The sequence below is a fragment of the Halichoerus grypus genome, chromosome 8, assembly GCF_964656455.1.
Source record: "Halichoerus grypus chromosome 8, mHalGry1.hap1.1, whole genome shotgun sequence".
In the NCBI taxonomy this organism is placed as follows: domain Eukaryota; kingdom Metazoa; phylum Chordata; class Mammalia; order Carnivora; family Phocidae; genus Halichoerus; species Halichoerus grypus.
The window spans coordinates 54,821,666-54,845,879 of NC_135719.1; the positions used below are offsets into that span (position 1 = coordinate 54,821,666).

Sequence of the window (24,214 nt, forward strand, 5' to 3'; positions counted from 1 at the left end):
AAAAAAAAATTATATATATATATATATATATATATATATATATATATAAAACAATCAGAAAGTATAAATCTAGATTAAATTTCCAAATGAATAAAATTTTACTACATTTGTGTTTATATAATTTTAAATTTTCTACTTACCTGTGGATCCACTAACCACCCATGGTACAAAGGAATATCAAGAAGATCAAATACAATGCATTCTGGGGTATATTCAAATACTCGAACACCAGTGAATTTTACGTTTACATCCAAGCCTGTCTGTAGTTTGTGCAAGATTGCCATAGCATCACTCATATTCTGAAAATAGAAAGGAGAAAGGTAAAGATGAGAAAAATCAAACGACAATGACAATGACAACAACAGCAAAGATACTTGAATGCAGGCACATTTACTTCTACTTTTCCATTTTATCCAATTTATTTGTCCCTTCAACCAATTTTTATTAAGTGCCTACTATGTACCAGGCACTAATTTGAGTTCTAATGAGGTAACAGTGAATAAAACAAAGTTCCTGATCTCCTGTAACTAATATTCTATTTTGAGAGACAAATATATATACAATATAATGTCAAGTATTTAAGGAAAATTGAACAGGATAATGACATACAGACTGACAGGGATGAGGGACCTATTTTAGACCAGAAAGACCAAAGACAAAGTTTCTAGTCAAAGAGTATTACCTCTCCCACTTTGGGGCATATATCCAAAAGAACTGAAAATAACATCTTGAAGAGATACTTGCATCCCCATGTTCATTGTAGCATTATTCATAATAGTCAAGAGGTGGAAACAGCCCAAATGTCCACTGACAGATAAATGGATAGAGACACTGTGGTATATACATACAATGGAATATTATTCAGCCTTAAAAAAAAAAAAGGAAATTCTATTGGGGTGCCTGGGTGGCTCAGTCGTTGAGTATCTGCCTTCGGCTCGGGTCATGATCCCAGGGTCCTGGGATCGAGCCCCGCATCGGGCTCCCTGCTCTGCGGGAAGCCTGCTTCTCCCTCTCCCACTCCCCCTGCTTGTGTTCCCTCTCGCGCTGTGTCTCTCTGTCAAATAAATAAAATCTTAAAAAAAAAAAAAAAAAGGAAATTCTATTACATGCTACAATATGGATGAAACTTGAGGACATTATGCTGAGTGAAGTAAGAAATCACAAAAGGACAAATGCTATGTGATTCCACTTACATGAAATATCTAGGTAGTCAAAATCCTGGAAACATAAAGTAGAACGGTGGTTGTCAGGGGATGGACAAAGGGAAAGCTGGGGAGTTGTTCAATGGGTTTAGAGTTTCAGTTTTACAAGATGAAATGTTCTAGAGATCTGTTATCAACGTGAATATAGTTAACACTACTGAACTATACACTTAAAAATATTAAGGGATTAAATTTTATATGTTTTTTTAAGATTCTATTTATTTATTTGAGAGAGAGAAGAGAGCATGAGCAGGGGAGGGTCAGAGAGAGAGGGAGAAGCAGATTCCCCACTGAGCAGGGAGCCCGCCTCGGGCAATCGATCCCAGGACCCTGGGAACATGACCTGAGCCGAAGGCAGATGCTTGACCAACGGAGTCACCCAGGCGCCCCTAAATTTTATATTGTTTTTAAATCACAATTTAAAAAGAAAAAGAGGGCGCCCGGGTGGCTCAGTTGTTAAGCGTCTGTCTTCGGCTCAGGTCATGGTCCCAGGGTCCTGGGATAGAGTCCCACATTGGGCTCCTTGCTCAGCGGGGAGTCCTGTTCTCCCTCTCCCTCTGCCCCTGCTTGTGTCCCCTCTCTCTCTGTGTCTCTCTCCGTCGAATAAATAAATAAAATCTTTAAAAAAATAAAAATAAAAAATATAAAAAAAGAAATGAGCTATCAAGCTTGAAAAGACACAGGAAATTTAAATGTACATTGCTAAGTGAAAGAAGCCAACCTGAAATGGCTACATATTGTATGAGTCCAGATGATATTCTGGGAAAGGCAAAACAATGGAGGCAGTAGAAAGATCAGTGGCTGCCAGGGATTAGGAAGAGGGAGGGACGTATAGGCAGCGCACAGAGGATTTTTTAGGGCAATAAAACTACTCTGTATGGAACTATAATGGTGGAAATTTGTCATTATACATTTTCAAAACCCACAGAACGTCTAACAAGAGTGAACTTTAATGTGAACTATGGACTCTGGGTGATAATTATGTATTGATGAATGGATATTGATAGTAGGGGAACATTTGTATGTGTGGGATGGGGAGGCAGGGAGGGACAGGAGGTATATGGCAACTCTGTTCTTTCCACTCAGTTTTGCTGTAAACTGCTTTAAAAAGGTGGGGGAGCTCTATAAAAATGGCACTTAAATATCAACCAAAGCAAAATATTGACTCTGTGAAGCTCAGGGAAAAAAAGCACTCCAAACAAAGTAGACACTAGTACAAAAACTCTGATGCAGAAATGATTTGATACTATGTCCATGGAACAGCAAGGAGTCCTGAATAGCTAGAACAAAATTAAGTAGAAAGTGTAGGAGATGAAGTCAGAGAAAGAAAAAGACAAATACAAAGACTTGTTGCCCAAATTAAGGAGTCACTCTGTCCACCTCTGTTTTCTCTGTAAATATGGTCACATAGATCTGTAAGGAATACTATTTTAAAACATGTTTTTCTTAACATTTTTAATACAGTAAATATGGTCATACTTATAGAGGATATATTTGATGAAACAAAAAACACCAATATATAATTCTTTTTTAGATTTTATTTATTTATTTGACACAGAGAGAGAGAGAGCGAGAGCAGGAACACAAGCAGGGGGGGAGAGGGAGAGGGAGAAGCAGGCTTCCCGCCGAGCAGGGAACCTGATGCAGGGCTCAATCTCAGGACCCTGGGATCATGACCTGAGCTGAAGGCAGACGCTTAATGACTGAGCCACCCAGGCGCTCCCCAATATATAAAATTTAATACAATTTTTATTTAATCCCTACTGTTAATCAGACACTGTGCTACATATTGAAGATATAAAAAAATAGGAGGGGACTATAGCCTACCAGGGGTCTTATACTAGAAAGGGTGAACATGAAATAAATCCTTTTATATTAAAACTAGGGACTCTCTCTGAAATCTGAAAAAGACAAACTTAGGTCATAAGAACAAAATTCTGTTTTACCAAATAACATAAAACTCCATTTGAAGAGACTATACAGACTGAAAATAGAAATTACTCAAATCTTTTATTTTTTTTTTATTTTTATTTTTTTTAAAGATTTTATTTATTTATTTGAGAGAGAGAGAGAGAATGAGATAGAGAGAGCATGAGAGGGAGGAGGGTCAGAGGGAGAAGCAGACTCCCTGCTAAGCAGGGAGCCCGATGTGGGACTCGATCCAGGGACTCCAGGATCATGACCTGAGCCGAAGGCAGTCGCTTAACCAACTGAGCCACCCAGGCACCCAGAAATTACTCAAATCTTTTAAATTTATCAATGAAGAATTTATAATAGGATAACATTGTTATATCGTCTGGCTTTCATCAGTTTCACCTCTTCCTAATAACTATATTCTCCCAAAACAATATATTTTTTCAATCCAAAGTTGAACCCTTGAAAATAATCAGCTTACATTTTTTCCCTCAGTGTTATAAAACTTTTCCTAAGCCATAGCAATGATGAATCTGAAAAAATAGTAATAGTGGGCTATTGTAGGATTATAGTTCTACTGCTACTAGTTTTTCTTCTACATTTGTTAAATTCTTGGTTGCCAGTCACCCAATTTCCTTTAGGGTAGGTATAATTTCTAATAGCTCCTGGGCTCATGCTAACACTTTTATACATCTTTTATATTTCTTTATAAATTATGTAATATTAAAATATCTATGGGCGCCTGGGTGGCTCAGTCAGTTAAGCGTCTGCCTTCGGCTCAGGTCATGATCCCAGCGTCCTGGGATCGAGCCCCGCATCAGGCTTCCTTCTCAGAGGGAAGCCTGCTTCTCCCTCTCCCACTCCTCTGCTTATGTTCCCTCTTTCGCTGTATGTCTCCCTGTCAAATAAATAAATAAAATCTTAAAAATAAAATATCTAAATTGACAGCATTTGATAATCTCCATAAATATTACTAACACTGATAAAAAAATGAACATTTGTAAACAAAGAACTAAAGGATAAGCATTTTGCCATTTTGTTCCTAAACCCAAATTATGATATTAATAATATCAAATATAAATCCTTGGGATGGTTGCTTATATCCCAAGAAAGAATTACTATTGATTCCTTTAAGTCAGTGGTTAAACTGTTTTTTAGAATTTTTCACAAAGGTACTTCTGACATGGTGAAATATTTTTAATTTAAATATAAAATATACTTTAAAAATATATTTGCAGTCATTTAATAACCTGTCATACATACACACACACACAGTGCTTTCTTGTGTTGTCAGGGTATCTATCATTAAACAAAACTGGAAAAAATACGCTTTTTGTTTATATTACTACTTCTGGCAAAGAAGTTTAATTAAGAAGATTTCAGCTCTACATTGGTCTTTCTTAAATTTAAGGCTTAAAACTTTCTGTTCACATAAAATTATACAAAGAAGAACACTATTAAATCACACCTGTATAACATTAAACACCAGCTTAAACTCAGCCTTATCAGTTTGGTACGTGTTATCCTCACAACTAATGGTAATGTAATCATAATACCTTATAAACAGTTTTAAGAGTGCATCTTATATGTAGGGTATTTTTTATCTGACATGTATTTCTCTTAAGAAATATAAGTGGTTGTTAGATACTGTTTCAACTTGAAACAAAACTTTACTTCCAATCATTTTCCAAGAGTCTAGATCACCTTAATGGAAGTATTTCCTGAGACTGCAAGATGGACTTGAAAAAACAAACAAAATGCTGATATCATTGGCAAATACTACTCATCAATCAAGATTTTCTCAAGACTGTGCAACAAAAATAAACAAATGTTGAGGGTGATATGAAACTGCAACTATCATCTATAATTCCTAATTTCAAGTTTTTGTATTAAGCAAAACAGCCTCACTAATTTCAATAAGAGATGATATAAATTTGATAAATAATATAAATTGAATCTTATCACTTTATACTTATATCATTTACCGCTTTTCTATATTAGAGGTTAGCATGAGATTTCATTTGAAAAGACTTCCTAACGCAAAAAATATTTGGAAATTACTGCTTTAAGCTACAAATGCCAATAGAATTTAAATGACAGCATACCAATTTGGCTTTAGCTACACATTTCCTACCTTACAGAGTGAAGCAATGCAATACGTTTGGTTTTTCAATTCTATTAGGACTAGATTATCTGATCATTCAAATTCAAAAAAATTTGCAATACTGAAATGAGTTTTGCTTCCTAAGCCAATTTGATACTGCTAAAAGTATTTAAAAATGTTGCTTTGAAAGTAAATATAAAGGTTCCAATGATGTTTGTTTCTTCCCTGATACTTCCTTTCACTATAAGAACCTGATTCCGTCTTGCCTTTTACTGTCAAATAGAAGAACAATACTGAAGAAAATGAAGTTCCCCTTGTTTCCTTCCAGCTCCAATAGTTTTGAGCTTCTCCTATTTTACAGAATAGAATCTCTAAAAAACATGCAAGAAATGTGGATACATTGAAACTACAAAGGAAAAGATTTTGTCCTAATGACACACAACAGACATCATTTACTCAACTTCCTCTCAAACATAATTATAAAATATAAATAAAACGAGGAAAGATGAATCAATGACAAATTCAATTGAAAGTCAATTTTTCAAGAAAAATACCAGGTTATCATTCTACATAGATCTGTAGATCCGTGTTTCATTCCATATAGCATATACGTTCATATAAAGCAGAGACGGAAAAGTATGCCCTGTGGGCCAAAACTTGCTGAAGCTAAGAATGGTTTTTACATTTTTAAAGGGTTGTAAAATAAGAAAACAAATATGCCTACAAGCCACTGACAGAGACCAATGAATACAACCATTAAGTTAAAAATTACACATTTTAATATAACAAAAATTGTGTCTATTACCTGCTCATAGTTTAAACGTTGAATTTCTGAAATTTCTTTAGGCTTTGCATCAAGCATGTAATCTCCTGTAAAAAGAAATTGTGAAATTGCCTTTTTAAAATATTACTTTTTCATTACAAAGGTAATGATTTTAATTATAAATTGTAGAAGTAAGTGACACAAAATTGACCCCCAGTTCTACTCAGAGAAAAATCGGTGTTAACTAATTGCTATAATCTCAAATATTTTTTCAATGTACATACTATAATGCTTTTGAACTTACTTCTTCTACTTTCCAATATATTTGAGCATTTTTCCATGTCACTACAATAAAGCTCTAAAAGGCTGTACCAAGTCTCATTGCTATCAACAATATAAACTGCTACCTCATTACTTTCTCAAGAATGGGTGTTATTGGGTCACCTGGGTGGCTCAGTTGGTGAAGCAACTGCCTTCGGCTCAGGTCATGATCCCAGGGTCCTGGGATTGAGCCCCGTAGGCTCCCTGCCCTGCGGGGAGCCTGCTTCTCCCTCTCCCTCTGCCTGACACTCCCCCTACTTGTGCTTTCTCTCTCTGTCAAATAAATAATAAAAAATCTAAAAAAAACCCAAAAAACCAACAGCTGTTATCAGTGTTTTAAATGTTTGCCATTATAAGAAGTACACAAAATATTTTTTGCCCTTGAGAAATCGGTATATATGTATTTTTGTTATCACCCTTCCCCCCCATCTTTTTAATATATGTATGACTTTTAGTATATGTGGCACCTTTTTAACGTATGTAATACCATTTTAATATACGCAGTAACTTTTTTTAATTTTTTTTTTAAGATTTTATTTATTTATTTGACAGAGAGAGACACAGCGAGAGAGGGAACACAGGCAGGGGGAGTGGGAGAGGGAGAAGCAGGCTTCCCGCCGAGCAGGGAGCCCGATGCGGGGCTCGATCCCAGGACCCTGGGATCATGACCCGAGCCGAAGGCAGATACTCAACGACTGAGCCACCCAGGCGCCCCATGCAGTAACTTTTTTATCTACGTTTTGCCTTTTTACTTTTTTATTTTATTTTTAAAAAGATTTTATTGATTATTTTAGAGAGAGGAAGAGCACATGCAAGCAGGGGAAGGAGCAGAGAGGGAGGGTGGGGGATAGAATCTCAGGCCGCCTCCGCACTAAGCGTGGAGCCCAATGTGGGACTCGATCTCACAACCCATAAGATCATGACCTGAGCCAAAACCAAGAGTCAGATGCTTAACTGACTGAGCCACCTGGGCGCCCCTATGTTTTGCCTTTTTAATTATATATTAACTATATATACTTTCCTTTTTTTAAAGATTTATTTATTTGAAAGAGAGAGCGAGGAAGTGGGAGGAGGGGCAGAGGGAGAGAATCTTTAAGCAGACCCCATGCTGAGCAGGGAACCTGAGAGGGGTGGGCTCAATTTCACAACCCATGAAATCAATACCTGAGCAGAAACCAAGAGTCAGACACTTAACCAACTGAGCCACCCAGGCACCCCTACACTTTTCTTTTAATTGCCTGTCTATATAAGTATCATTTTTCCTTATTGAACTATAGAAGTTTTTTTAGTAAAATGACTTTTTAAAAGATTTTATTTTTAAGTAATCTCTACACCCAACATGGGGCTCAAACTCATAACCCAGAGACCAAGAGTTGCATGCTCCACTAACTGAGCCAGCCAGGCACCCCACCCCTCTCTTTTTTTAAGATTTTTTTTATTAAAGATTTTTATTTATTTATTTGAGAGAGAGAGAGCACGAGCGGGGAGGAGGGGCAGAGGGAGAGGGCGAAGCAGACTCCCCACTGAGCAGGGAGCCCACCTCAGGCAATTGATCCCAGGACTCTGGGATCATGACTTGAGCTGAAGGCAGACGCTTAATTGACTGAGCCACCCAGGTGCCCTTAAGATTTTTAAAATGCTCTTTTTTAAAAATGGAAGTATAGTTGATACACAATGTTATATTAGCTTCAGGTATACAATATAGTGACTCAACAACTCTATATGTTATGCTATGCTCACAAGTGTAGCTACCATCTGTCATCATACAGCACTATTACAACATTAATGACTATATTTCCTATGCTGTAACTTTCATCTCCATGACTGGAAGCCTGTACCCTCACACTCCCCTTCACCCATTTTGCCCATCTCCTCACGCACCTCCCCTCTGGCAACTACCAGTTTGTTCTCTATATTTATGGGTCTATTTCTGTAAAAACTCCTTTTCAATCGGAAGAATTAGAACACTTCCTGTTATACTGTGTGGTAAATATTTTTTCCCCTATATTGTATTCTGACTTTATGGTGATGCTTTTTGTCTATTTTTTTTTTTTTTTACCATACAGAAATATTTAGTTTTAATAAAGTCAAATTCTTCTATTATGGTTTCTGGTTGGATGTCATGTTTAGAAAGATCTTTACCTCTTAAGCATATACAAACATTCACATGTGCTTTCTTCATGTAATTTTTTGTTTACCTTTTTAATGTTTAAATCTTTAATTTATCTGGAATTTATTTTGATATAAATAGTGATATATGGAACTAACTTCTCGCCTAGCCTCCCAAATCACTAAATTGATAAAACTGTATGGGTTTTGTTTTGTTTTTTAAGATTTTATTTTTAAATAATCTCTGCACTCAACCTGGGTCTTGAACTCACAACCCAGAGATCAAGAGTTGCATGCCCCACTGACTGAATCAGCCAGGCAACCAAAAATTGTTTTTAATATAACTTTTATTTTTCTAATTCAAAATAAACCTCTAAAGAGTACATCAAGTGTTTTCTTAAGCTTTTCAACAAGAGATTTCTGATAACATCAAGAATCTCTGATAACAAAAGATTCCTATGAACATCAATATATTATTACTTGTGCTTTGTGTGTGTGTGTGTGTGTGTGTGTGTGTGTGTGTGTCTGTGTGTGTGTTTTAAGATTTTATTTAGGGGCGCCTGGGTGGCTCAGTCGTTAAGCGTCCGCCTTCGGCTCAGGTCATGACCCTGCTCCACGGGAAGCCTGCTTCTCCCTCTCACACTCCCTCTGCTATGTTCCCTCTCTCACTGTGTCTCTCTCTGTCAAATAAATAAATAAAATCTTTAAAAAAAAAAGATTTTATTTATTTATCTGAGAGCGAGCATGAGTGGGGCAGTGCAGAGAGAGGGAGCAGCAGACTCCCCACTGAGCCAGGAGCCCGAGGTGGGGCTTGATCCCAGGACCCCGGTATCATGACCTGAGCCAAAGTTGGACACTCAACCAACTGAGCCACCCAGGTGCTGCCTGTGTATTCTTTTAATTAGAACTTCTTTTAAAAAAGATTTTATTTATTTATTTGACAGAGAGAGAGAGATAGCGAGAGCAGGAACACAAACAGGGGGAGTGGGAGACAGAGAAGCAGGCCTCCCGCTGAGCAGGGAGCCCGATGTGGGGCTTGATCCCAGGACCCTGGGATCATGACCTGAGCTGAAGGCAGACACTTAATGACTAAGCCACCCAGGCGCCCCTAATTAGAACTTTAAGTTATCAAATCTAACTAGTAATGATTTTATTCCACATAGGCACAAGAACTCCCAAAGCACTAAATTAACTGATCATAAAAATTTATGAGCAAGTCTACTTACCATTTTTGAGTCCTCTCCATACACGGCACATTGTATATTTGTATGTTGAGGCTTTCATATAGCATTTAACTGAAAACTATGCTTTAAGTGAACTTTATATACCACTTATTCAAATAACTGAGGACACAATTACTATACTTGTATCTTATACTTAGGTTCTGTATTTATCCTGATAAAAGACTGTACTTGCTCTCCTCACTAAAACCTTAGTGGAGTCAGGATGCAGAACATTCTAGAATTCAATATTAAATGACCCTGATTATGCTATCATAGATAAAACTTAAATGCTAAGGGGCGCCTGGGTGGCTCAGCCGGTTAAGCGGCTGCCTTCAGCTCAGGTCATGATCCCAGGGTCCTGGGATCGAGTCCCACATCAGGCTCCCTGCTCAGCGGGGAGCCTGCTTCTCCCTTTCCCTCTGCCTGCCTCTCTGTCTACTTGTTCTCTCTCTCTCTATGTCAAATAAATAAATAAAATCTTTTAAAAAAAACACTTAAATGCTAAGAGTAGAATAATTATTGCGAAAGACTCAAATACACAACTCCTCTTTTCCTGAAGCCAGAAAAGGTTTCTGCACAAGAGAATAACCTGGCTAAGGTAGGCAGCTTCTTAGATGGACCTCAACAGAGGCACCTGGGTGGTTCAGTTGGTTGGGCATCCAACTCTTGATCTCAGCTAGGGTCTTGATCTCAGGGTCGTGAGTTCGAGCCCCACATGGGGCTCCACACTTGGCATGGAGCCTACTTTTAGATGGACCTCAATAATTCCCATCTTCTGGTATTCATATCTTTGTATAATCCCCTTCCCTTGAGTATGGGTTGGACTTATTAATTCACTTCTAGTGAATCAAAAAATGGCATAAATAATGAAATGTCACTTCTGAAATTAGAATACAGAATTATTGTGGCTTTTGTCATGATGCTCTCCCACTTGCTCACTCTGAGGAAAGCCAGGTGGCATGTTCTGAACTGCCTTATGGAGAGGCCTGCATGGCATGGAACTAAAGGAGGACTCTGGCTATGGTTAGTGAGGAACTGAGGACCTCAGTCCAACAACCTATGAGGAACTCAATCCTGCCAACAACCATGTGAATAACCTTAAAGCAGATCCTCCTGAGTTGGGTCCGGGGATGAGACTGCAGCCCCAGCTGACACCCTGACTGCAGCCTCATGAGAGACCTTGAGCCAGTCACTTAGCTGAGCCATGCCTAGATTCCTGATGTACAGACACCGTTAGATAATAAATGGTCATTATTAAACCAGTGAATTTTGGGATGATGTGTTATGCAGCAATAGGTATCTATATTTTTAGGAAAGTTTGTAATAAAAGAATCAGGTATTTTTAAAAGACTAAGTTTGAGTTTCTAAGAAAGATTTATTTATCTAAATAAATCATCTCTTAAGAGTGTTGTTTTATCTAGCTTATCTAACCTGTATATCTGAATTTGGTTAACAATACTATTTCAGGGGCTCAGTTGGTTAAGCGTCTGACTCTTGATTTTGGCTCAGGTTGTGATCTTAGGGTTATGAGATCAAGCCCCACGTTGGGCTCTGCACTAGGCGTGAAGCCTGCTTAAGATTCTCTCTCTCCCTCTCAAAAAACAAACAAATGAAAACAATACTAGTACAATAAAAAAATATTTAGAGTCTAGAGAGTCTACTATGAGTATTTAATAATAGGCTAAAACAAATGTTTCTCTTAAAAAACTAATAATTTGGTTGGGAAAAGAACATACAAGAAACAGAATGAGATGATGTAAAGTATAATATAGCATAACATGTAATAAATGCCTGAAGTACCAATTGATTTTGAAAAGAGATACTGATAAAACCTATAGCACCTAGAAATATCCTTTAGAGGGGGTCATATCTAAACTGGATTCAGAAAAAGGGCAGAACTTGGCAAGGCAGTGAGGGAAAATGCATTCTTTGAGGGAGAAACAGTGACAGAAAAGCACATAAAAGAAACATCATGCCGTGGGGTGCCTGGCTAGCTCAGTCAGTAGAGCATGCAAACTCTTGGATCTCAGGGTTGTGAGTTCCAGCCCCATGTTGGGTGTAGAGGTTACTTAAAAAAAATCTTTGAAAAAAAAAACAGAAAGAAAGAAACATCATGCCATATGGGCAGCTCATAAGAAGGTTTATATATAAGATTTATGTTGTAGGGGTGCCTGGGTGCCTCAGTTGGTTAAGCAACTGACTCTGGATTTTGGCTCCGGTCATGATCCTGGGGTCCTGGAATCCAGCCCTTTGTCGGGCTCCACACTCAGCAGGGAGTCTGCTTGAGGATTTTCTCTCTCTCCCTCTCCCTTTGCCCCTCCCCCCACTTATGTATGCACTCTCTCTCTCTAAAATAAATAAATCTTAAAAAAAGAAAGGAAAGGCAGAGACGATGCCATTTATTTAAAAAAAAAGCTTTATGTTGTAGAGTGGTGGGAAATACAGCTGGACAAGTAAACTGGATCAGATAATAGAAAATCATAAATAATATGTTGGTAAGTTTGGCTGCTTGTGAAAGATCATAAGGGATCTTTACCTTTATCAGTAGACAAGTGAAGTATGAAATTGATGCTTTAGGAAGATAACACTGTTATGTACGCTAATTTGAAGGGGAGAGGAAACAACAGAGTTTGTAATAATTCACATCGTGAAATACACACAGAGAGGAAAGAATTTCAGAAAAAGAACCCATAAGACTTTGCTACTAATGGGACATTCCAGACAAACAGAAATCAAGAAACAAAAACCTGACAGCTACACTAGGCCAAAAACTGGAAGAGAGGGTTTGGCAGTAGTTAGCTTATCCCAAGTAAGCATTAGGAAAAGAGAGACAGGTCAACTCTGGGCAAAATTAAAATGCTTCAACAGTGACCTCCCTATCCTAGCTTGCAACGTTCCTTTCTCAATGCCAAAACCCTCCAACAGGCCACGTCCATGTTTGGCCCTGCTCTAATACTCTAGTAACAGAAATTTTCAAATTAAAATTTACTCCTCCTCTAACTTTTGCCAATCGAAATTCCCATTCCCTGTGGTCTAGCTAGGTGCTAAGAAAGCAATTAATGGTTTGTCTTACAATCTTTCTACTAGCATTTGCTTATTAATTTAAAAGCATCTCTGGTTCCTCCAGAGAACGGAAGTAATCTCGAGAGGAGAAAATCCAAATAGCTTAGAAAATTAAACCACTTGTTCTGGCAGGGTTGGCCCTTGAATAAAGTTCACTTTTGGCAAGACAGGGTCTTCAGAATCCCTTTTCTCACCTCATTCTTGCTTACTTCTCCCACCTCCCATTAGGATCATATTACTTTCTTTTTTTAATTTTTTTATTTTTTTAAAGATATTTATTTATTTGACAGAGACAGCAGTGGGGAGTTGGAGAGGGAGAAGCAGGCTCCCCACTGAGCAGGGAGCCCGATGTGGGGCTTGATCCCAGAACCCTGGGATCATGGCCTGAGCCGAAAGCAGACGCTTAACAACTAAGCCACCCAGGTGCCCCAGGATATTACTTTCATGCTACCCCTAGTAGTTGAGTCCCCCTAACCCAGGACTTCCAAACCTCTTTTATCTACCCAGATTTAGATATTTCTTCCTCAATTTTTCTTTTTCCCTATTAAAATTCTCTACCCTATGTCCTGCTTCCTCACGGCTTTGCTAGCTAACAAATTATACAAAGACATGCTAATTATTTTCTCCCAAGAAAAATACCATGTTAACATTTTCATAGTAGAATACACTTATGCCGCCACATTCACTGCATTGTTGACACCTCCAAATAACTTGCCTGCAGTATGTGCTCAGTCAGTATTTGCTGGATAAGAAAAATAAAAGAAAGAAAAAGACAAGTAGTGGGAATTTCAAATATTATATAAAAAATACTTTTGAGTGGTAAAGGGGGAGAAGGGACATACTTTTGAGTATATGAGCCTTTCAGGGAGGAGGTTAGGTAAATGGCATCAACCTATGACAGTAGAGAGCACAGCCTGAATGAAGTTAGAAGCTGTGGAGTAGCAGTGTAGTTTAGGCTAACACTGTCCAAGAGAAATATAATGCAAGCCACAAATTTAAGCCCATACGTAACTTTAAATTTTGGAGTAGTCACATTGAAAAAAGTAAAAATAGGTGAAATTAATTTAAATAATTTATTTAGCCCAGTATATTAAAAATATTATCATTTCAACAGTATAAGACTCCTGATACTTTATTTTTTTTGCATTAAGTCTTTGAAATCCAGTGTATATTTTATACTTACAGAACATCTCAATCCACATTGGCAAAATTTTAAGTGCTCAACAGCCACATGTGGCTAGTGATTACTGTACTAGTGTAGGTTTAGGTGATTATGGTCATGATCTGAGAACAAAGAAAGTAGGGTGGACAGTAATTAGATATGGAAGAGATGGATAGGAAACTGGGCTCAGAAACATGTTCTCATCACTTAAATTATATATATTAAACATTCAAATATCTGTTGATATTTGACCATATCTGAGCTACTATTACTATTTCCTAATTGGTCTCAATCAGGCCATCTTGAAAACTACACTTAACATGTTATTAGCTGCATTTAAGAAACTAAAATAGATTAAATGGCCTAGTATAGTAAACCCAAACTCCTCAACCTGGCTCCCAAAAGACTCTGCAGTTTAGCTGTAACCCACCTAATCCAAGCTCCATTCCAACAACAATACGATATGCAGACTTGCCAACTACAGTCAAATTGTACTCACTCACCATTTCTCCAAATATGCCTTATATATTTTTACCTCTAGCTTGAGCTTAAAATAGTTTCCACCTAGCCCTGTAACATTGTTTTTCTTCTTTACAAGGGTTTAGATTTAACTATACTTAAAACCCAATACAAGTCATACGTTCTCTATTAAACCTTTTCCTACTTCTCACCCACTTCTCATACCCATTGCTGCCAAATTTCTCAAAAGTTATCTGCACTTGAGGTCTCCACTTACTCACCTCTTAAATGCTCTTCAACTCACCACTTCATTTCCAGCCCATCACTGTACTGACATTGTTTCTGTAAAGATCACAATAGCCTCCATGTTGCCAAATCACTTGGAGAGTACTCTCCAGTATTCTATACCCCATCTCCTTCCTTCTAACACTCCTCTTGGTTTCACTATATTACCCTCTGTTGGCTCTTCTCCTATCTTACTGGCTACTTCTTCTCTTACTTCTCTGTCCTCTACCCCATGCATTTCAGCAGGGGCTATGTTGCCCCAGGAGGACAAAAACTGATTCCCTGGGGGAGTGGCCAAAAATATTTTAGCTAGTATAATGGTTTGTGGCCTTCAAAGGGCACAGTACATGAAGAAACATATAGTATGTCTGTGGTATTAAAATTTCCTGGAGTGGGTGATTAGGATAAAATGTCTACAAAGGCTCCTTAGGGGGCAATAATTAAAAAAAGATTGAGAAACACTGCTCTAACCCAACTCTCCAGGCTGGGAAACTTCAGGGACAATCCTGACCCTCTTCTCATCTCTCTTTATGCTGTCTCTCTGAATGCCCTCATTAATTTCCACAGATTTAAATGCCATTTTTATACTGCTGACTCCTAAATTCTTATCTTGAATTTCAGTGTCCGCTGGAACTCATGGACCCTCCTGAGCAAAATCTTCCAGGTATTTTCTTCTCTTAATGTTCCCTTCACCTTCATGCCTAAAGGAAATTTGGCTCTGCCTAATGACACTGCAGCCTTCTCAAATGACAGTTCTCTCTCATGCTTCTTTACCAGTGAGCCTGGAGGTGGAGCAGATATCTACTTGCTCCTTGTTGTCATGTTGTCATTCTCTCTCCCCTTCCTCCCTAAAACTCCTCAGTTTTAAAACTCACGCCACCGAATAATACTACCCATCATCCACCCACCTGGTTGCAGTCCTCTATTAACTTCCAGGTCAATCCTTCTCATTCCTAGCTTACTATCTCTCTCGAACACAAATCCTAACATAATTTTTTGGTAATTCCAATATTAATAGAGATAATCCATCCAATAACCTAGTCTTTCTCTTCCTTGACCTCTTCTTCAACAAGAATCTTATATTCTACCTTACCTTAGAAACTCATTCCCCATGGTCATACAGCTTTGTCATTACCAGGCTCCAAAAATTCTAAAGTTCCATCAGAACCCCTACAATCCTTTAACTCCATCACATTTTTTTTTTCAGCACATTTATATCTTCGTTTCCTCTTTATGCAACTCAAATCCTTGGCCCATCATTATAATCACTCTCGACACACATCTTCAATTCTCTAGACTCTTTCTTCAACTTACTGACTTGGCAAAAACCCAACTCTGGTTAAATCCTGCCCCCCCACTATGTAGGCCTATACTCATGCAGCTAAATGTGAGTAGAGAAATCATACCACCATGCTCGCTGCTCTCACTAACTTCAGAGGTAATGCCCAGGAACATATCACATCTCCCATTCACTCTCCTATTCTTCTATAGGCAACTATTTCATACCTTCCCTCTCACATCCAGCAACTCTTTCTTCATTCTCACTCTCAGCTGATGATCTGGTTCCCTATTTCACTGAGAAAATAAAAGTACTCAAAAGACCTTCTACAAGCTACCACAACCACATCTACCCACCTACCTGCATCTATTTTTAATACATTCTGTCTCACCTCTTATTGCTACCGAGGAGCTATCTATACTATCTAAGACTAATTCTACTATTTGTCAAAAGTACTCTTTTCAATTTCTTTCCTCCAGTTTTCTTTTTTTAAATAGCTTTGAGATGTAATTCACATATCATACAATAAACCCATTTAAAGTATACAATTCAATATTTTGCAAGTATATTAACAGGATTATGAAATCATCATGATTTAATTTTAGAACATTTTTGTCCCCCCAAAAGAAATTCTGTACCCATTAGCAGTCAATCCCTATTTGCCCCCTTATCCTCTTCACCAGTCCCAAGCAACCACTATTCTACTTTCTGTCTCTATAAATGGGATCATAAAATATATGGTCTTTTGTAACTTGACTTCTTTAACTTAGCATAATGTCTAAGTTTTAGCCACATTAAAGTGTGTATCAGTACATTCCTTTTTGTGGTCAATATTTCACTGTATGGATATATCACATTTTGTTTATCCACTCATCAGTGGATGGACATTTGAGTTGTTTCCATTTTTTTGGTTATTAAGAATAAAAAAGTTTCTGTATAGATGTGTGTTTTTACAAATTCCCTTGGGTAAAATTATGGGTCATACTAAGTTTAACTTTTTAAGGAACTGACAAACTATTTTCCAAAGTGGCTGTGTTATGTTACATTGCTACTGGCTACGTATAAAGGTTTCCAATTTTCTCTTGTACCCACCCTGTCTGGTTTCCTCCCATGCAATGGTGAGGTTACCAGTGACCTCCTATGGTTCAATCAATAGTCAATTTTTAGTCTTCACACTGCTTGACCTATTAGCTGCATTTGGTTCAGTTAATCTCTTACTTTTCATTGAAACTTCATTTGGATTCTAGGAAATCAGTCTCCTGTTTTTCTTCTACCTGGCTTGAACATACCTGTTCTTCCTTCTTCCACAGCTTCTAATCATTGGCATGTCTCACATTCAGTCCATTGATCTTCCCCCTTCTCTATCTACATTCATTCTCGTTGTGATTTCACTCAGTCTACCATTTATATATGTTGTCTGCTCCCAAATGTATATTTCTAGGCTAGATCTGCATTGCCCAATACGTTAGCCAGTAGCAACATATGGCTATATAATTTTAATTAATTAAAACAATTTAATATTCAGGTCCCCAGGCACATTAGCTATATGTTAAGAGCTCAAGAGCCACATGTTGCTAGTAGCTACCAAACTAGATAGCAGAGATATCGAACATTTCTATCATCACAGAAATTTCTATTGTACAGCACTGATCTAGACCTCTCCTCTGAACTCTAGATTTATATATCCAACAGCCATCCTGAAATTTCCACTTGGATGTCAATAAACATTCCAAAACCAAAATCCTGTTATTCCTCCCTAAACATGTTCCTTCCATTTTTTTTCCCTGTTTCAGCTGATGTTAACGCCATCCTTCCAGTTGTGCAAGCCAAAAACCATGGGGTGAACCACTCTCACTCTACATTCAACTGATCAGCAAATTCTGTCAGCTCTATATCCAGAATCTGACCACATTTTACAATCTCCACTTCTACTACCTTGTTTGAAGCCACCACCATCTTTTGCCGGTTGTAATAGCATCTTCTGTTGTAATAGCTTCCTGATATCCCTGCTTGTCCTTTCCTTCCTAAATTCTAGTTTCAGCCAGAGAATTCTTGTTATACTCAAAGTCAGATCACATCAGTCCTCTGTTCAAATCCTCTAATCGCTTCCAAGCTCACTCACAGCAAACATCAGGCTATAATAGCCTACAGGGCCCGATATGACCTGACCCCATTACCTCTCAAATGTCATCTCCTTTGTACACTTCTTGGAAGTCATACTGGCTATTCATAAAGCACCAAGCATATTTCAGCCTTCCCCATGAAACATAATTCCCAATTATGTTCCCAATTATGAAACATAATTTAGAAATCACAAAGTTTAAGAATCACTAAGCTAGACTAAAAGAGGTATAAACAGAAATTCTATTTCCAGATACATGGGTATTCAAAGTAATCTACCCTTAACTATGAAATTTCCCTAGCCAGTGAATAGGATTAAATGATAGTAATTACATAAAGAAAAGGGTCTTCCAAAAGTTACAGTCTCCATTACTTCACTAAGCCTATATTTCATTAAAAATCAGTTAGCTTGTAGTCTGGAATGGCGTAGACAAACTAACCAGCTGACCAAAAAAAAATTTTTTATTTTTCTTAAAATAAACATTTAATTACTAAAAAAACTAAAAATGTGGATTAAGATTTCCTATTTGGTAACAGTATAAATATATAAATTCCTATTTGTTAAATTGTAAAAGACCTCAGTGTGATATACTGCTATCTGTTCTGTAAACAAGTTCTACTGAAAGCAGCTGGTCTGCAAACTGTGTATTACTAGTCTGTTTTGAAATAAGAAGCTTGCATAAGAATGCAACTTAAGACACTGCCTCCTTCGTCAAGAAAATTTTGCTATGAAAAATTTCAGATGAACCAAACAGTGTGCTTACGTAAATGTTTTACATTTTGGCACAAGCCCCTATATCACTGCAGACTGGTAACTAACACTTCATAGACTGGTATAAGTCCATGAATCATACTTTGGATACTGGTGCTCTAAATCACCTCCTGGGTCTTTAATCCAGTCTACTCAATATTTTTTTTTTAACACTTTCTACATGCAATGTCAGAATTTCTGTACCATTTCCCATTCTGCAATTTATTAGGAATTAGTATGTAACTTGTTCTTTTCTGGAAGTTATCAGTCTCCTTATTTATATTATAGAATTTTAACGCTGGTTAGAAAAAGCCTTCAAAAAGGTTTAACACCCAAGAACAGTAACATACTGATACAAATTTTTAATTAAGAGATTCAAAATTATAATTTTAAAATAGATTATATAATAGCACTTCAGAAAGATGCAATTTGGTAATATATTGCTTTGGAGACTTTATTTTGAAAGAGATATAAAATCATCCACTTTTCAACACTAACCTAAATATTCCATCAGCTGTTCAGCAGTTATGATTTCCATCATCGGTGGAAGTTTCACCTGAAAAACAAAGTATTTTTTCTATAAAATCAAACGTTTTAGGTAATTAAAGTGTTTCTTCAGTCAGAAACATAAGTATGTATGTGTACATATGTATCTACTATATGTATACATTAATGTTTGTTATTAAATTCTTTATAACTAATCTTTATAAAATATGGCAAAGTCAATCTTATCACCATAAAATTTACAGGGTGATATAAGATCTCATAGAGACATTGAGAAATCTGTTTTCAAAACCAAGTGCTACCCCTTTCACCACCGACTACGATTGTCACTAGGCACTTCCAACAATGTCCTACATGTTAGAGCAGTTGAAGGGCAGGAAGAGGCACCAAACATGTGACAGGTCACCCACGGAGCAGTTTTACTGAAGACAAGTTTGAATATAGCTCAATATCCCATTACTTCAGTTTACCTTGGCCATTTTTATTGAATGACTATAATGAATACAGTATTAAAGTATTAGTCAGGGGTGCCTGGGTAGCTCAGCTAAGCATCTGCCCTTGGCTCAGGTCATAATCCCAGAATCCTGGGATTGAGCCCCACATTGGGCTCCCTGCTTGGTGGGGGATCTGCTTCTCCCTCTCCCTTTGCCCCTACCCCTGCTCATGCTGTCACTCTCTCAAATAAATAGATAAAATCTTAAAAAAAAAAAGTATCCGTCATATACTGAAGAATTCACACTGTATGATTCCACTTGCAAAGTTTAAAAGCAGGCAAGATTAAACTATATTGTTTACTGCTGCACACATGGTGATAAAATTATAATGAAAAGTAAGGAAATGGATACTATAAAAATCAGAATATGGTTGGCCCTAGGGGTAAGGGAAGGAGTTATAGTTGGAAAGAGGCATATAAGAGCCTTCTGGGGGCGCCCAGGGGGCACAGTTGGTTGAGTGTCTAACTCTTCGTTTCAGCTAAGATCATCATCTCAGGGTCGTGGGATCAAACCCTGCGTCAGGCTCTGTGCTCAGCCTGAGATTCTCTCTCCCTCTCTACCTCCCCACTGGGCTCGCTCGCTCACTCTCTCAAATAAATAAATAAATCTTTAAAAAAAATAAGAGCCTCTGGGACACTGGTAATGCTCTATTTCTGGACTTGCATGGTAGTTCCACTGACATTTTTTTTTACAGTAACTTGTTAAACTATACATCTCTGTTTATGTATTCTATGTGTTATAGTTTACAATAAAAAGGTTAAAAGTAGATACATACGTTACAATCATATTTAAGTTTCTAAAGTTAATTCAGCTGCAACACATTAGTCTACATTAACGTTTCAATTGAATTGTCAGATGAGTTACACACAGATATTACAGCCAATGGTTATAAATATTTTAACTGACTTATTCAAAAGCATACTCTGTGGTATATTCATAGGAGAGAAGAAAAATAAATACTGTAGGATGGAAACTCGAAGTAATTAAGTATCAATGACAGGAGAACAGTAATGTAATTTAAAATTCTCCAGGAGTTATTTTTTGGGAATTATTTTCTGTTCAACCAAGGAAATCATTTAAATCATCAATTTTTCCAACAATTCCTCCAAGTGTTGAAGAAGGTGCTCTGGTGTTTATGTTAGCAAATGTGGTAATAGCATGTCACAATATTTTGTTTGTTTTAATCAATGAATAAAATAAGTTCGAAAACAGATCTCTGTAAAACAGAACAGTTTGGTACCCTCTGAGAGCATACATGACAATTAATGCTTACAATTTTGTCATCCAGGGGATTTATCACTCAGTGAAAACTAAGAGATGCCATGGAGGTTTTGATCATCACTTGATTCTAAATCATTTTTTTTCCTGTGTCATATTTCTCAAAAAATTTTAATAGATTTTTTTTTTTTTTAAGCAGCTTTAGGTTTACAGAAAATTGAGCAGAAAGTAGAGAGTTCCCCTATATGGTATATTTTTAAACTGAAATTCATTGGCAAATTATGGTCTCCTGCCTGCTTTTCTAAATAAAGTTTTATTGCAACACTCTCATTGCTTATGTATAGTTTTGGCTGTTTTTGCACAACAATAACAGAGTTGAATCTTTACGAGAGATCAAAGAGCCCACAAAGCCTAAAATATTTACTTACTCTCTGATCCTTTATGGGAAAAGTTTGTTGATTCCTGCTTTAGATTATTTAAACTGTTTACTATAGAATATTTTATCACTATAGACTATTTTATCAAGCTATTTCAGTAGCACTATTAAAAGTCTGATATTTAAACCAGTAGTTTATATTCACTGTGAATGTTTATATTCTGAATAATTGTCAGAACAATCTAAAAGTCCCACTTACACCTAAAAATGTTTCTTAAATAAGACCTATATATTCTTTTATTCCAGACAGGTTCAGTCAGAATAATATTCAGCAGAAAATTCCACAAAAACAGATAGCTTATCCTCTGCTTTGGTTAAAGTAGCAATCCTCTTATAAAATTGTCAAAATAAGAATTAGCAGAATTGTCAATTGTGGCGTTTCTGTCAAAATAAGAAACAAAGGCACTAACAAGTATATGTACTTGGGAAAAACATAGTATAATTCTAGATTTCTACAAACATGATTTCAGGGTTTAGCCTTGAAATTTCCAAATAACAACAACTGCCTACCATGTGTTGTTTCAAACATTTGAAAAAGAAAATGACACCTCTATACTGATTAAGAAGTGGGACAACAGTATACAAATATTTTAACTGACTTATTCACAAGCAGACTCAGTGAAATACTCATTTCCTGAATCCTAGCCAATAACATATTCCGGATAGTCATTAAAACTAAGGACAAATAAACAGAATTGAGAAGGAACGCCTACTTCTCACTAATACTGTGAAGCTGTCAACAGATCTTTTTTTTTCTAAACCACAAAATGATCTTCCTGAAAGCTTGATTCTCTTTTTGCTTTCCTCTACCACCATCACCTCAAAAACAAGTGCCAAAGGTTTTGTTAATGATCCAATGACTTTCACTCCTTTGTCTCTTTAGATTTTATAAAAGAAAAAACAGGTTAGGGAATAACTAGCTAAGAATATAGAATTAACAAGTACGGTATTTTGTCTGAATCTCTAAATTTTAAATTTTACAATGAAACAACTCAAATGAAGTATGACCTAGGTTCTTAGGTGGTCTTCTTTTAGTAATAATCTATAACATATTGTTCTTAAGTACATGAGTACTTTAATGTATATAAAGGTAGTTGAAAGGTACTCTCTTAAGCAGTTTAAATATTCTTCCTAAAACATGAGCAAAGCTTCTCAGCATATAGTAATACATAGCTCCAAATTAAGAGTCCAAATAGAGTCTAGGAAAATAAATTATGTCCTCTCCTAGAACTAACATTTTACTGAATTAACTGGATTTCCTGAGCAAATTAATAATGTAAGCACAGCAATAATATTTAAGTTAACAAAAGGAAATAGCTACTCCAACTCCAAATATTCAACTATACGGTAAAACCTCATTAATTCAGCCAAATTATTCTGTAATTCTTACTCATCTGAAGAGTGAAGTGTATTTGAGAATAGACTCAAGCAAGATCAAAAATTTAATTTAAAAAAATTAAAAATAAATTAAAAAAATAAAAACAAATCTTCCATGTACAGTATTAATAAAATCTTAAACAAGAATGCAAAAATCCCAAAAATGATATGCCAAGATTTTGATACCTATGATTTTGATATTCTGAGGGGAGTAGAGAAATGCAGGAGACCCAGTAATAACTAAGAAATAAGCAGTTTATATAGGTGATGGTAAGTACAAAAGTGACCAAAGAATATTATTAAATGTTTAACTGGAATACCAATAAAAAGTCAGAAATACACAGTTTGAATTATAACACCTCTATAAGTTGGGGAGTTACTTGAGAAGATAAAAAATTGAGTGTTTGCCAATCTCTGCTCTTTAGGAAAGTTAGAAAAAAATTTTAATATATTGAACTAATTGTCATTCAATTTGCATGTTATCCTTAATCCACAACAATCCTATGAAGAAGATTTTATTACCTTCATTCAAAGAATAAACTAATGCACTGAAAAGTTAATTTGTCCAAAGTAGCAAAGCTATGATGTAAACTGAGACTGAACTCCAAAGCCAGTTACCCTTTCCATTATACCAGTATTTACAGACTTTACAGCAAAACACTTCCTTTCAACACAAATCTTATGTAAAACATCATCTGAAATATATTTTAAATGAAGAACTGACAGAACTTTGTGAAGTGAAGGATGAGGGGTGCCTGGATGGCTCAGTAGGTTAAGCGTCCAACTCTTGATTTTGGCTCAGGTCATGATCTCATGGGTCATGAGATAGAGTGTGATGGGATCTGCGTTCAGGGAGGAGCCTGCTTGAAGATTCTCTCTCTCCCTCTCTCTCTCTAATAAATAAATAAATCTTAAAAAAAAAAGAAAGAAAAGTGGAGGACGATGGGGAAAGAATAACTGAGGTTAACTCTAAGATTCAGGAGATTCTAAAAATTAAGATCCATATAATCAATATGAATGAGAAATCTGGTAAGGGAAGTTAAGTTTGTAGAAGGAAACAATGCTCAAGCAGAGAGCCTGCTTCTCTCTCTCTCTCTCTGCCCCTCCCCCCACTTGTGTGCCCTCTCTCTCTCTCTGCTCTCAAATAAATAAATAAAATCTTTAAAAAAAAAGAAAAAGAAAACAAAAGTATGACAAAGTAGGGATTCCCTCTATTATTAAAGTAATATGGGGTGCCTGGGTGGCTCAGTCTGTTGAGCGTCTGACTCTTGGTTGTGGCTCAGGTCGTGATTCCAGTGTCCTAGGACAGAGCCCTGCGCAGGTTCCCTGATCAGCAGAGAGTCTGCTTGGGATTCTCTCTCCCTCTCCCTCTGCCCTACCCCTGCTTGCTCTCTCTCTCTCAAATGAATAAAGAAAAAAAATCATCATT

The 24,214-nt window shown here is 36.8% G+C and overlaps 1 protein-coding gene across 3 annotated transcripts in view; it reads right to left on the reverse strand.

The window, feature by feature from the left end:
• The window catches only part of MINDY2 (MINDY lysine 48 deubiquitinase 2), a 73,809-nt gene that overhangs the window by 42,836 nt on the left and 6,759 nt on the right, over positions 1-24,214 (reverse strand). For all 3 annotated transcript variants that reach the window (XM_036107035.2, XM_036107036.2, XM_036107037.2), the window contains exons 2-4: positions 19,255-19,312; positions 6,026-6,090; positions 141-299 (exon numbers count right to left, since the gene is read on the reverse strand). In XM_036107035.2, the coding sequence (XP_035962928.2) occupies positions 141-299; positions 6,026-6,090; positions 19,255-19,312 (282 nt within the window). The remainder of the gene's footprint in view (positions 1-140; positions 300-6,025; positions 6,091-19,254; positions 19,313-24,214) is intronic.